The sequence below is a fragment of the Lemur catta genome, chromosome 6, assembly GCF_020740605.2.
Source record: "Lemur catta isolate mLemCat1 chromosome 6, mLemCat1.pri, whole genome shotgun sequence".
NCBI lineage: Eukaryota > Metazoa > Chordata > Mammalia > Primates > Lemuridae > Lemur > Lemur catta.
In genome coordinates this window covers 16396164-16410290 of record NC_059133.1, presented here as the reverse complement: position 1 = coordinate 16410290, position 14127 = coordinate 16396164, and the positions used below count along the sequence as shown (strand labels likewise).

The window sequence follows — 14127 nt, the reverse complement described above, 5'->3', positions numbered from 1 at the left end:
GTCTGCATTTGTTCAGGTAAATCGAGCCTCACCAGCTCTTCTTGCCAATGACAGCGCCTCAGGAGTCTAAACCTCCCTTTACTCAGGTAGAAATGACCGGAAGCTCCCGGGCAGCCTGTTTGCTGCGCCAGGGGTCGCCCTGCCGCCCCGCCTCTCGCCCCGCCCACCACCGAGTTTCCTCCAATCGCGGCCCTTGCCCCACCCTCTTGCCCAATCCTGTTTCCTGCATCCGGGCCTGGCTGTGCGGGCTCAGGAGATTAGAGGGAGGCATGGAGGTCCACGGCGAGTCTCCGGCGAGCCCGAGCTGTGCCTCGTCTGCCCGGGTCTGCTCGGGGGTGCCAGTGTCCAAGGAACTGCTGACGGCGGGGTGTGACGTCCGCGGAGGTGACGGACGGGTGCGGCTGTGTGGGCCGCGCGCGTGCGGCGGGGAACGCGTGGCTCGGGCCCAGGCCCCACGCTCTCCAGAGGATCCCGGGGGACGGCTGCGGGGTTCCAGCGGGCCCCGCCGCTGCTGGGGGTGAGGGCTGTGGGGCGGACACCCGGCCGCGAGCCTGGGACGGCTCCTCCAGCGGGTGGTCCTTGCCTTCCGCAAGGTGGTCGGCCCCGGGTCTGTCAAGCGCCGCTGCAAGGCACAGCTCCTGCCCTCCAGCCTGGGTCTCTCCCGAACTCTCGAAGGGAAGGGGGGGCCTTAGGGCCGATGTCTGGGTCGGAGTAGTGGGCTGGCAGGGGGAAGCAGATGAGTGTTATGCCTAACACCCTCCTCTTCCTTCACAAGCACACAGACCACCCTTCAGTGCCTCTCGCTTGTGGAGGGGAGCCATGCATCCGGGAGATTCACCCAGCGTTTCAGACATTGTAATATAGAAGTAAAAAGCATGGGTTCGAATACCAGCTCCACGAGTAATTAACTGTGGGACTTAAAAGTTATTTACATTCTCTAAACCTCAGTTTTCCCATTTGGAAAACGGAGCTAGTAGTACCTATAACATTTTTGTGAGGTGGAGAAGGATGCGTAAAAGAGTTTGGGCATGTTCTCAGTAAATATTAGCTTGAAGAAAAGGTTCTGTGAGAATCCAGAGCTTCCGAAGGAGTTATAATAATGATAGCCAGAGCTTATGTAGTGCTTACTACGCGCCAAAAATTAACAGATTTAATCCTCACAACCCTTTGCAGAAGGTTCTGTTATCTCCGTTTTACGGGTAAGAAAGCTGAGGCATGGTGTATTATACGGATAAGTGACTTTCTGAGATTATGTGGCTGGAAAGTAACAAAACTGGAGTTTGAATCTAGGCATTCTGGCCGCAGTCTGCTCTGAACACTAATCCAGTAGCGCTTAAGTGTTAAGCATTCAACGGACGTTTGTTGAGCTCTGCTTTGAGGATGAACAGGCTTTTTTTTTTCCCCAGAGATTGAAGGGATTTTCCAGGAGTTTTATGCCTGTTGGGTATGCAACGCCTTGAGTTTTGAAAGTACTACTCTGGGAGCTCTGATGGGTTGGAGAGTTGGGTTGATTTGAGGAGTAGTGAGTGATGAGGATGAGAAGGTAGAGTAGGACTATGGTCCCCAACCCTCGGGCTGCTGACTGGTGGCCTGTTAGGGACCAGGCTGCAGAGTTCTGTGGCCTATAATAGCCAAGACTGTTCCTATTGCTAAGATAGAGTGGAAATGTATTAATACTACGACATACTATGTGTCATGAAGAACAATATCTAATGATGAGGTAGCTAATACAATTCCTGTTAAACCTCTAACTGTGAATAAAAAGATGAACCCTGGGGCTCATAGTAGGGGATCATTTAATGTTACCTTCATGTAGTGTTGCTAGCCAGCTAAAAACTGGAACACCTATGAGAACAGCAATAATTATGTATAGTAGCTGATGTGAAATATGCTGGGGTATCTGCCTACCCCATTTAGGTCTATACCTACCATGACCTAAAATGTTGTAATGGAATTTTGAGTGCCTCTTTTTTAAAAAAACTTCTTGGAGAGAGTGAACAGTGAAGACTTAAGGCTTGAGAGGTTTGCTGATGGGCCCGTATTTTTTTTATGCTATAGTAAATTAAGTATATGTGTGTTTTCAGGTATATGGGACAGGTTGCTCATCAACTCCCAGCCTAATTCCAGAAAAACCTCTACTCTTCAAACAGTTCGGATAGAGAGGAGTCCCTGTAAGTGCTTCTCTCCCTTTCTTGCTCTCTAATGCTAAATTTTGCCTAATTAAGCTGTTATTTAATGGGATAATCTCTGCCTTTATGGTCAGGTTTCAAACCACAGAGAGTCCAATACAGCAAGTCTGACTTGTGATTTACATTGTAAATTCAGTGCACAAGGATAGGATAAATGTATTTTTCAAGGTAGATATTATAGTTTCCATCTCCAGAAGTTCAATTTGAGATTTTTTATCTTTCATTTTTTTTAAAATGGCCTGGACAATAGTTCATACATCTTTGATTTCTTTCCTCATTATGTTTGTGCTTTGCTTTGTTGAACATACAGAGTATATTTATAATAGCTGTTTTAATATTCTTATTGCTGATTCTATCTATGTCATTTCTGGATCTACTTCTATTGTTTTCCATTATAGATTATATTTTCATGTTTATTTACATGAGTGGTAATTTTTTGTTGGATGCTGGATTTTGTTTTTTTTTTTGTTTGTTTGTTTGAGACAGAGTCTCGCTCTGTTGCCCAGGCTAGAGTGCTGTGGCGTCAGCCTAGCTCACAGCAACCTCAAACTCCTGGGCTCAAGCAATCCTTCTGCCTCAGCCTCCCGAGTAGCTGGGACTGCAGGCACGTGCCACCATGCCTGGCTAATTTTTTCTATATATTTTTAGTTGTCCAACTAATTTCGTTCTGTTTTTAGTAGAGACGGGGATCTCACTCCTGCTCAGGTTGGTCTCAAACTCCTGACTTCGAGTGATCCTCCCACCTGGGCCTCCCAGAGTGCTAGGATTATAGGCATGAGCCACTGTGCTGGCCCTTGGATTTTGTTTTATTTAATTTAAAAGAACTACAACTGGCCTAACTTTAGGGTGTGGCATATACTCTTCTACAATACCACAGAAATATTTGGCTTCTGAGAATCATGGTTTGGGCCACACATGTTGGTACTTGTTTTGCTCCACTTGATTCACTAATTAAAAACAAAAGCAGAACAAGATTCTCTATGGCAATAGATTTAAATCTCCAGACATGGAAATATCTTCATTGTTATCAGTAATTTCTTTGTGTATCTGAAGGAGGATGACAGCTAACATTTATTTATTATTTAGTGTGCATCAGACTTTGTGTGGGTTTGTATGTGTACATGCTCTTATGGAGTCCTTCCAGGTGACTTATTTTATAATTAAAGATCATTACTTTATTTATAACACCATTTTTTTTTCTTCTTCCATACTCTGGACATTTTAGTCAGGTGTTATATAGCCATCACAGTGACTTAACAAGTTTTGAGAGCCCATATGTACATAGTTATGTCCCAGGCCTCTTTTGAGTGATAAAGAAGAAAAAAATCCCTTGTTTGTTGACTCCCCTGTACTTAGCACAATGACTGGCAATTATTACCTCTTTTTTACTCTTTTTGAGTAAACTGAGTTTTTGAGTGGTAAAATTAAATATATTAATTAGGACTCTTGGTTGCAAATAACTCAAATCCAGCTCAGATTTCCTTAAGCAAAGAAAAGAAATTATGTTGGCTCATTTTATTGGGGGAAATACCCCAGGGGCAGTGACTTCAGGTACATCTGAACTCAGGTGCTCAGTGTCCTCAGAAATCTGCTGCTCTGTATCTCTTAGCTCTGCTTTCCTGGGTGTTGGCCTAACCTAGAGCAGACTCTTCCCCCAGGTGTTGCATGTTGGTTGGTTTATCAGCAGCTTCAGGCATATATTCAGCAGCTCAGTCAGTCATTCACTCAGATTTTTCTCTCAACAGTTCAAACTGAAGTCCTGAGTGATCTCTTACTGGCCCAACTACAACAATGCATTACTGTGTATGCCACTGAAGCAAATTACAGTGGCCAAGGTTGTGCAATGCACAGGCATGTACAGGGTGAGGGAAAGGAGTGACAAAGAGTGATGCAAGTTTAAAAGGAAAGTTAGGGTTATGTTATCAGAAGGAAGGGAACAGATGTTGGACAGGCAAAAACAACCACTACTTAATTAACTTGCCCAAGTTAATTAAGTCTTACCCTAAAGCCTCAGATCATGGTGCACTTAACTATTAAGTCTTAATGCCTACTTAATTCAGTTACTATTAATATTTGCTGAATGTCAGCCTTCTAGGAGTTTATAGTTCTGGGGATATCTGAGAAACACAAATAAAACATTTGAAAAATAATTAATTGCTGAATTGTGTAGTCCTGCTTTGTTCAGAAGAGTTCAGAAGAGGATGAAGTTTCTTAAAATGGAAGGGACTTAAAAGATTTATTATGATTATGACTATTCAATTCAGAAGTGTTTTACAGGAAATCCTGAATTTGAGAATTTACTAGCATAAATGTTGATATACTGTATTTTCTCTCCATAGTATTGGACAAAATACAGACTTTTCTCCCACAGATGGCAAAAGCAAATGAAAAGCTAAGAAAAGAAATGGCAGCTGCACCACCTGGTCATTTCAATATTGAAAATATTGATGGGACTCTTGGAAAAGTTATACAAATGGTAACTATGTTTTGTTTTTATTTCATACTGTAAAATTACCAGTGTGCCTTGTCACCTAAAATGAAGAGAGAGCTCTCTTACATTTTGTTTCCAAGTGTTAATTTTCCTTGTGTTAGCTGATGTTTCTGATATTGCACAGGAACATAGTCATTTTATGATTCAAGCCTTTCAGGTCAGTAAGCTTCCCAAGGTGAAGCTTAGGGATTTAGTCACATGGATCCCCAGGGAGGGATTTTTCAAGTCAGATATTACATTTGTTATCTTAAAGCATCAATTTACTAAATGTCCTAACTGGATTTTTTTACCCATCTAAGCCCCCAAATAGGTAATTATCATCTGATTCATTGAGTGTGCAAAAATAAATAAATGATGGGTTTAAGAGAACGATTGTTTATAATAAGCTATGTGTGAATATTTTCTCTCAATTTATACTCATATCTTGTTTCTACACCAGAATTGCCATTATAACACTAGTGTTTGGACAGATCTGACACCATTGTTAATGAGAATATCTAATTGATCAGCAGATCTGATCAGGTCTACCTCCAGAATATTATCCCAAATCCAACCCCTTTTTACAACCTCTGCCACTCCCTTGGACCTTCCTTGGTCCAAGTATTAATAATTATGGTCTCTCCTTAGGACTATTGCAGTAATTTCCTAACAGGTCTCCTTGCTTCCACTCTTTTCTCCCTGGCGTCTATTCTTCATACAGTGTGTATGGTGCACAGTTTAGGAACCAGGGGGCTTCCCATCACATTTTCAATAAATTGTAAGTCCTTCAAAGGGTCTGTATGATCCTGTCTCTAGGTCTCTATCTGACCTTGTCTCCTACACCATCCCCCTCATTTACTGCCCTCCAGCTCTAGGTCTTTTCCCTTACAGTTTAATTTTCTCACGCAGAGTGCTTTACCCCAGATTTCTGCATCATGACTCCCTCTTTCTCTCTTTTCAGTTGTCACCTCATCCAGAGCCTTCCCTCATGGCCTTTTATGATCTTTTTCCTGCTTGTTTTTATTTTTACCACCCTTCATCATGCTCTGTATGTATTTGTTTATTGTCTTTCTTTCTCCTCTAGAACAGAGGTTAGTGAACATTTTCTGTAAGAGGCCACCAGATAGTAAATACATTAGTTTCAGTGGGCCATACAATCTCTGTTATGACTGGTCAGCTTTGCTCTTGTAGTGTGAAAGCAGCCATCAACAATACATAAATGAATAAGCAAGGCTTATAAACTTTATTTATGGATACTGAAATTTGAATTTCATATAATTTTCATGTTTCATAAAATGGTATTATTTGGGGTATTCCCCCCCCAACCACTTAAAAACCATTCTTAATTTATGAGCTGAATAAAAGGCAGCAGGCAGGATTTGACCTACAGGTTGTAATTTATTGGTCCCTAATCAAAAATGTAAATTTTACTAAGGCAAGGGTTTTGTTTTGAATTTTTTGTGGTTGAGTCTCTAGTGTGGTGCCTGGCTCATGTTAATATTTGTTGAGTGAATGTTGTTAAATGTGTTCAGGATATACAGAGTTAGGCTGTAGGAGATTTTTTTAGACTTATAGTAAATGCAAATCATCATTATGGTAGACCCTGGCAATTAAAAGCATAAAAGTGCATGTTGTATTAAAAACATTTCTTGTCCTTTACATTTCAATATTTGTACTAAATGTTGGTTGTTCACAGTGTTGTTTCATTACAACTTTTTAGAGAACTGTCCTAATATAGGTTTCTTGCCTGATACTTTTTGCAGGATGTGGCCTTGTTTGAGATGAATCAGTCAGATTCAAAAGAAGAGGACAGTTCGGAAGAGAGTTCACAAGACAGTTCAGAGAACAGTTCAGAATCTGAGGATGAAGAAGACAGCATCTCTCATGAAGTCACCATAGATAACATTAAGCTTCCTAATTCTGAAGATGGAAAAGGCAAGATTGAAGTTTTGGACAGTCCAGCAAGTAAAAAAAAGAAATAGTAAAATAAATTATCTGAAAAGAAACAGGTAACATTTGCCTGCAAATTCTGTGAAAAAGAGTATGGTTCACTGGCTGTTTTTCATTTTAGGTACCTATGGTGCTTTTATGTGTTAATAGAAAAGCTTTAGACAATTTTAACAGAGTTTATTTGAGCAATGAATGATTCATGAGTCAGGTAGCACTTTAAACTGAAAGGGGTTCAGAGACCTCTGCTTTGCAGTGTGGACAGTGTGCTTTTATAGGCTAACCATGGAAGTAAAATACAGGAATAACTTGACTGATTACAGCTGGGCATTTGTTTTATTTGGGCATGGTCTCATCAGTTGGCTACCCGTGACTGGCTGAAGCTCAGTGGTTTGTGTTTGGCTAAAAACTCAGCTATTTGTTATAAAAATACACTCCTAAGTTAGGTTTTGGTGTGGTTATCTACTAAGGTAGGTTGTGGTTAGTAATGGCGTCCTGCTTATTTAATTTAACAGTTCCCCTCTTTTGGTCAGCTCTTCAAGCTTGAAAGATTGACCCAAACCCTGGGCACTGATGCTACTCTCTGTCACCATAATAATGCACTTGTTTGGTCTCCATATGGAATTCACTAGTCATGATATCAGGTCAGTGGGACCATTTAACACACAACGGATGGCTGCATAAAAGCTTTTAAGACTCTTCAGAGGATATAGCACACCTGGGAGACTATTACGATGACCATCAGGAAGACAATACTGAGAAACTGAAGTGTACTCCTTGACAGTAGCCACCATGAACCAAACTGATCAAAATCAAACAAGTCAAAGTTCAGAAAACGTAGACAGTTCAACAGTATTTGAGTCCAATTGGTTATACGATTTGTTTGGGAAGTGATGGTGATTAAGGATCATGGTTTGCTGTAGAATGGTCTCACTTAAAGTGCTGTCCATTTTTTGTCATTAGCCTGGTAACAAATGTCACAGGAACCTGGAGATCCGCTAGAAGAAACATAAAGATTAGAAAACGCTGGGAAAGCCAAGCTTGCCATCCACCATTTAGGATGCCTGCAAACCAACTGTTAGTTGCTCCTACAAACCGTATGTTCCTTTCCCTTGAGAAATTTCATTCATGTATATGATGGCAGTGTCTAAAGAAACAGCAGTATCAGCTACCTTTTTAATTAAGTTTTCTGTAGTAGCAAAATAATGGGAAAAATAGATTTAACATTCAGTTTGTTTAGTACCATACATAATCCCCCAACGTGGGCAAAGGGATCTAAGGCTTCATGATGTCCCATTAAGTGCTTTTTTTAAATACGTTTGGAGGGTAGATTCTTCCCCTGGGAGGTCTGGCTGGCCATAAAGTCTAAGATTTTCTGCAACTTATGGGTTAGTTTTAAATTCCATACAACCAGCACCCCACTACCACTAAGAGTGAGTCCCCGGGAGCCCCAGGGAAATCTTTCCTCAGTGGGAACTAGCTTATTTTTATCTATCTCAAAATTGGTGCTAATTTCAATTGTGACCAATTTAGACTTTGATGATAGGAGGTATTTGGGGGGATTTTCAGGGGAAGCTATTTGGTAGGCAGGAGTGAGCCACACCAAATAGCAAGATCCTAACTAGTGGGGAGCCAGAAAGGAGTAAGCACATTCTCTGCAGACTCGATACAGGCCCTTGGGGGTTGGACGCCTATTGGTGTTTGAGCATGGGTCAGTTAAATTCATCTACCTATTTGTCTGCAGAGCTCCTGAACAAGGTCCAATAAGAAACTTACTTTTTTGTGATCCTTTTATAGCGTGTTGTAAGGGTGTATAACCACATTTAGTGGAAAGGAACCTCACTAAATTTAATCCGGTGACATTATACAAACACTCACTAATGCCCACATATGTAGTCCCAGAACTTGAGTATGTCATGCCTAGAAGCATAATAAACCAAACTTGGATAGTTTTCTATATTTGGTAGTGTTTAGGTTATTAATTGGAAAGGTTAGGATATTGCTTTCAGTGAATGTAGGTGAACAAATACAGCAGTGATGTTTAGAACATCAAGGATAGCTTTCTCTTCCTTTGGGGTTTGAGGGTAATTCTCATTGTGAACTTGGACAGTCATTGGCATTAGTGGAATTGTCTCCTGATTTTTAAGCATTAGCCCACAAACCCAAACAGTTGCTCTGTTTTTTTGCTGGAGCATGAGCCTTAGCTAAAGCTATCCACGAATTATGGTCCCTTGGATTTTCCTGTAAGGGAAGGATTAGGTAGGACAGTAAGAAATAAGGAAAAAGGAAAAGGGGAAACAAAGTTTTCATGATGACAGAAGAAAAGAAGTCTTGATCCATGGTCTTGGGAAAGTTGTCCACATCTAGGATATCTGCTTTTGGGGAGAAACTTCCCTGTTTAGCTTTACTTTGAAGTGTGCAATGGGCATACAATTCCAAGAGTCTAGAGGGGCCCTCTTGAGTTGTGAGATGTGGGCCCAAGGTTCAAGGCCCTGAAGTTTTGCTACAGTATGGATGGTAAGAAGAACTTGGTATGGTCCCTTCCAGTGGCGTTTAAGGGCAGTCTTTCTCTGGTATTTTCAGAAGACCCAACCTCTCACAAACCTTGTCCTCGGTTAGTAGATCATGAAAGGCTTCTTTTACCTGGTGAAAATACATTTTGGCATAATGCATTAAAGCCCTGCAGTATTTTGTCATGTGAGATTTTGTAAGAGCAGGAGATACATGAGGTTCTGTCATTAAAGGCATAGGTTTTTCAGTGACTATTTCATAAGAAATTAATTGTGGATAATAGTGGTGGATCTGATTGCCATCAAGGCCAATGGTAATACCTTTGGACAAGGCAATCCAATCAATTCAGTTAACTTTACTAATTTCCGTTTTAAAATACCCTTTGTTCTTTGACCTTTCCAGAAGCTTGAGAGTGATAGAGACAATGGTAATACTATTGTGTTTAATTAACTGTTTTATAATTTGTCGGGTGAAATGGGTTCCTCTATTGCTGGAGATTTCTTCAGTGAAGCCCCATAAAGGAAACACATTTTCTAGTAACTTCTTAGTTATTGTCATAGCATTGGCCTTCCTATATGGGAAGGCTTCTATCCGACTAGAGAACACACAAACTGTTAAAAGAACATATTGATACCCCAATGAGGGTGGCAGGTAATGAACTCTGTCTGTAAATATTCAAATGGACCTGCAGGTGGTGGAAATGTACCACCTAAAGTTTTCATTGTCTTTCTAGGATTATAGGTTTGACAAACCAAACATTGATTATAAACCATTTTAGCAATTTTAGAATGGTCATGCCACCAATATTTTTTAAATTTCTGCCCTTAGGGAACATAACAGTTCTGGTTCAGGAGAGTCAGGAAACTCTAAAGATTATGTTCCTTTGAAAGGTAATTTTATATGACTTTTCACTTAGAAAACCTCACCCTAGCAAATTTACTGGGGCAGTATCACATAATAAAAAGGTATGATTTTTTGAAAATGTCCCCAGTGTCATTTCGATGGGTTCAGCTTATGGTAACCTTTTGAACTTGATTTGAAACCCCACCACAAAAATGTTTTTACTCTTAGGGATTTATTGGCTTATTAAGGTGGGGTTCATGGTAAATAAAGTGGCTCTGGTATCCACCAGAATTGTACAAGATTTTTCATTTAATTTAATTTTTGTTTCTTCATGTTTATTTAAAGATTATGGGGAGCAGTTTGCCAGAGCATCCCTAGGAGGCTTATCAATGTTGATCATTATATCTAGAGTCAAAATCTTGTGGACTCCCTCTAGTCCGGCCCAAAGGAAGAAGGCTTATTGATGGATAGACGTAAGAGTGGTCGACCTCTTTTCCAGTGTCCTGGTTGTTTGCAATGAAGTCAGACACCTTGGGGTAAAGAATTTCTGGGCCTAGAACCTCTTAGTTGTGGATTAAAATAAGGAGAGGAGGTCTCTGCAATTATTGTAATTGAAGAAGCATAAGCTTGCTAGCCTTTCGGTCTTTTTCTTCTTCAAGAGTCCTCTCAAAATACTCAGCTATGGCCACCATTTAATCATATCTATAACTTTTCATCCTGGTTTATGTTTTAATTAGGTTACTAAGTTCAGGATAAACCCCATTTACAAATAAAGCAGTTAGTGCTGTTTCAGGCCCTACAAGAAATATCCCTTGGTGTATTTTGAGCCCAGAATGTTTTACAAATAGTGTTTGTAAATGGGCCTTGTAGTCTCAAACTAGTTCATCTCTTTTTGTCTACAATATTGTATGATGGACCAATGAATTTTTTGTGGAAAAATCTTAGGAATTGAATTTAAAAGGTTTTCAGCAAATTTGCTAGCGCCCTTTGACTCTCTTGAGGAGATTTGGGAGGGGTCTTTAATATCCTCATCAAGTTTTTCCCATTCTGTTGTTATCATCCATTTTCAAGCTTTGCCACACCCCAATGTCATAATTGAATGAATAATCGGTTAGGGAGCAGGGTTGAATCAGTCAAGATATAGTCTTGTTTGTATTGTCCTTAGTTTATTACTTAAGTTTTCTTTTGCCTTCCATAGAAATCTGTTAGAAATGCAATTTCTGACTCATTTAATCTTTTAGATGCCTCTGTGTACCAATTAAAAAATGCATCCCATTGTTGGTGAAGCATTTTGGACCCTTTTTTTCCTAATGTGCCTTTCAAGTGAACAATTTTAACTAGGTTACAGCTTCCCTACTGTGGGCCACTGAAATTCTAAGTTATCTTTGGTAAGGTTCACCCCTTTTCTAGAAAAGCACAGGTTCTGAGTGCATAGATGTTATACATAAAATTGGCTGCAGTTCCAGATGGAGGAATTCTAGACTACTTCAATCAAGATCAACCCATGAGTCCCTGTCTTCTCAAACCTTACGTATAGAAAACCTGCTGAACCCAGTTTTTGGACCCTGTTTGGTAAAAGAATTGCTCAAATATAGTTGGAGAGCTCAAAATACAGATCCATGTAGGTCTAATCAGGAAGAGAAATCACCCACAACCTCCAGTTGCTGTCTAAGAGCAGTAGGCACAATGGCCCAGGTGAATACCTTCACTTGGTCACGTGGGTGCTCCTGGGGGTCACTGGAGGTCTCCTTCAGATCCCACTTCTGACACCAAAAGCTTAACTGTTAAAAGAAAAACTTTAGGCAATTAAGTTCAACAGTTTATTTCAGCAAAAAACAATTCATGAATCAGGCAGGCCTCAACTGAAAGGAGTTCAGAGAGTTCCACTCTGCAGCACAAGAAGTGTGTTTTATAGGCTGAAAATGGAAATTAAGTACAGAAATAACTTGATTGGTTACAGCTACGCATTTGCCTTATTTGGGCATGATCTGAAAACTTGACAGCTGAAGCTCTCCTGTTTCTGTTTGGCTGAAACCTAGCTAATTGTTATGAAAATATACTCCTAAGTTAGGTTTTGGTTTGTATATTTACTGAAGTAACTCAAAAGTACTGAGAGAGCCTCAGACTAATAACCTAATTTAACACATGTAATATTGGATGTATTTTGTTTCTCAGAGAAACACAAGCTGGTTTTTAAAGAGTAGGAATATACAGTATTTGGGTATCTTCCAAGAATAGACTGATCTTTGATCTCTTTTAAAGAGATTTAGTGTTTAAAAAGCTTAATTTTGTGCATAGTGATGAGTGAGTTTGTTAGCATCATCTTTCTTCAGCATGGATTTCAGAAATGCCAATTTTATTTTAACGTAAATATATAAATCATCAGTTTGTTTTTGTTTTTAATTATCCTCTTGGATAAAACAACCTAGTTTTTTTAGATTATGATAAAGGCAAATTTATTTGTCACCATCAAAATGAGTTCAATGAGGGAGAAATTTTTGTAAGAGAAAAAGTGTTTTACAAAGAAAAGAATTACTTATACGGTTGAACCTTGAACAATGTGAGAGTAATGGGTGCAGTCAAAAATCTTTGCATTAATATAACTTTGAGTCCCCCAAAACTGACCTACTGGTAGTTTACTCTTGACTGGAAGCCTTACTCATAAACGTAACAATTAGTTGACACATATTTTGTATATTACGTGTATTATATACTGTATTTTTACAATAAAGTAAGGTAAAGAAAATTTACTGTTCTTTTAAGTGGAAGTGGATCATCATAAGATCTTCATCCTCATTATCTTCATGCTGAGTAGACCAAGGAGGAGAAGAAAGTAGAGGGGTTGGCACAGGTGGAAGAACATAAGTTTTGATAAAATTTAACATTTTAATAATATATTTTTTTTTATGGTAGTAAATCATAAAATAGACTCTTTACATATATTTTATGCATTCATGACCTACCTTTTTAAAATTATTTCTTTCTAGTTTGATTTGGGAAACTAATACTGTGCGGTGTAATCACTGTTGGTGACTCTGCAGCCACACAGTGTGTTGCCCAGTTGAACCAGGTCCATTTGATTATGCACAGTGGAAAGCCACACACCAAAGCACCAGATTTTTATAGAGAGACAGGCTTACTGCAAGGCAGCCGAGCAAGGAGACAGGAGATGGGCTCAAGTCTATCTCCCTGTACTGGCCTTAGGTACAGTGCATAGATCTGAGTTTTTAACGAACCATTTTTTTTTTCTGTTAGACCTGCCTCTGTTGGATTATATGGCAGGTGAAATCTCTAGTCTGTGTTATATTCTGTTGCTCATTGCTGAATGTCATGTCCTGTAATGACAAAATGCCAAAGGCAAGGTTACAAAATTAAGTTACCTATAAGCATTGAGAATCTTGTTTTTAGTTGCAAACTTGTAGGAATTTTGTTATACAAAACCATCTGGGCCTAAGGATTTAGAGACTTATATTAGAATATTTTTGTAGTCTCTTTAAAGAATTAATTAAGTTTTAAACAAAAAGCTTAGAAAGCATGTCTAGTTCTGATAATGACAGGAAAAGGAAGCTTGCAGGTAGTTAAACATTTAAATTATCTAGTAACAAATTTATATTAATTTAGATAGAACAAAAATTATTAAATGAGTCTTAATATCTCTGAATGCAGGCCTGGTCGTTTGTTTCATGAAAACAGTTTGATTGTGTCTCCTCCCTGGTCTGAAAATGGGACTTTAGTTAACTTGAGTTTGGTGTTAGATACCTGTGAATCAAGACTCAGTAACTTAACAGCACAAAGGTTAGGTAACAATATTTGATATAGCTTTGATTTGATTTTGAGGACATTTGTCAAAGATGTCAAAAGGCTCAAAACACCTGATCAAAACAGAATCATAGGTGGCTCAGGCTTGTAATCCTAGCACTCTGGGAGGCCGAGGTGGGAGGATTGCTTGAGCTCATGAGTTTAAGACCAGCCTGAGGAAGAGCGAGACCCCATCTCTACTTAAAATAGAAAAAAATTAGCTGGCTGTCGTGGTGTGTTCCTGTAGTCCCAGCTACTCAGGAGGCTGAAGCAGGGTGATCACTTGAGCCCAGGAGTTTTAAGTTGCAGTGAGCTATGATGATGCCACTGCACTGTAGCCCAGGTGACAGCAAGACTCTGTCTCCAAAA

At 39.6% G+C, this 14127-nt stretch overlaps 1 protein-coding gene across 2 annotated transcripts; it reads left to right on the top strand.

The window, feature by feature from the left end:
* The first annotated feature begins 217 nt into the window (after positions 1–217).
* NOPCHAP1 (NOP protein chaperone 1) lies at positions 218–6923 on the top strand. 2 transcript variants are annotated; one of them, XM_045553058.1, is made up of 5 exons: positions 218–384; positions 2085–2171; positions 4529–4665; positions 5621–5707; positions 6423–6923. In XM_045553058.1, the coding sequence occupies exons 1-5, from the start codon at positions 270–272 to the stop codon at positions 6639–6641; spliced, it is 645 nt and encodes a 214-aa protein (XP_045409014.1). In that variant the 5' UTR covers positions 218–269; the 3' UTR covers positions 6642–6923. The 2 variants fall into 2 exon arrangements, with proteins under 2 accessions (XP_045409014.1, XP_045409016.1); XM_045553060.1 differs by lacking the exon at positions 5621–5707.
* The last annotated feature ends 7204 nt before the right edge of the window (positions 6924–14127 follow it).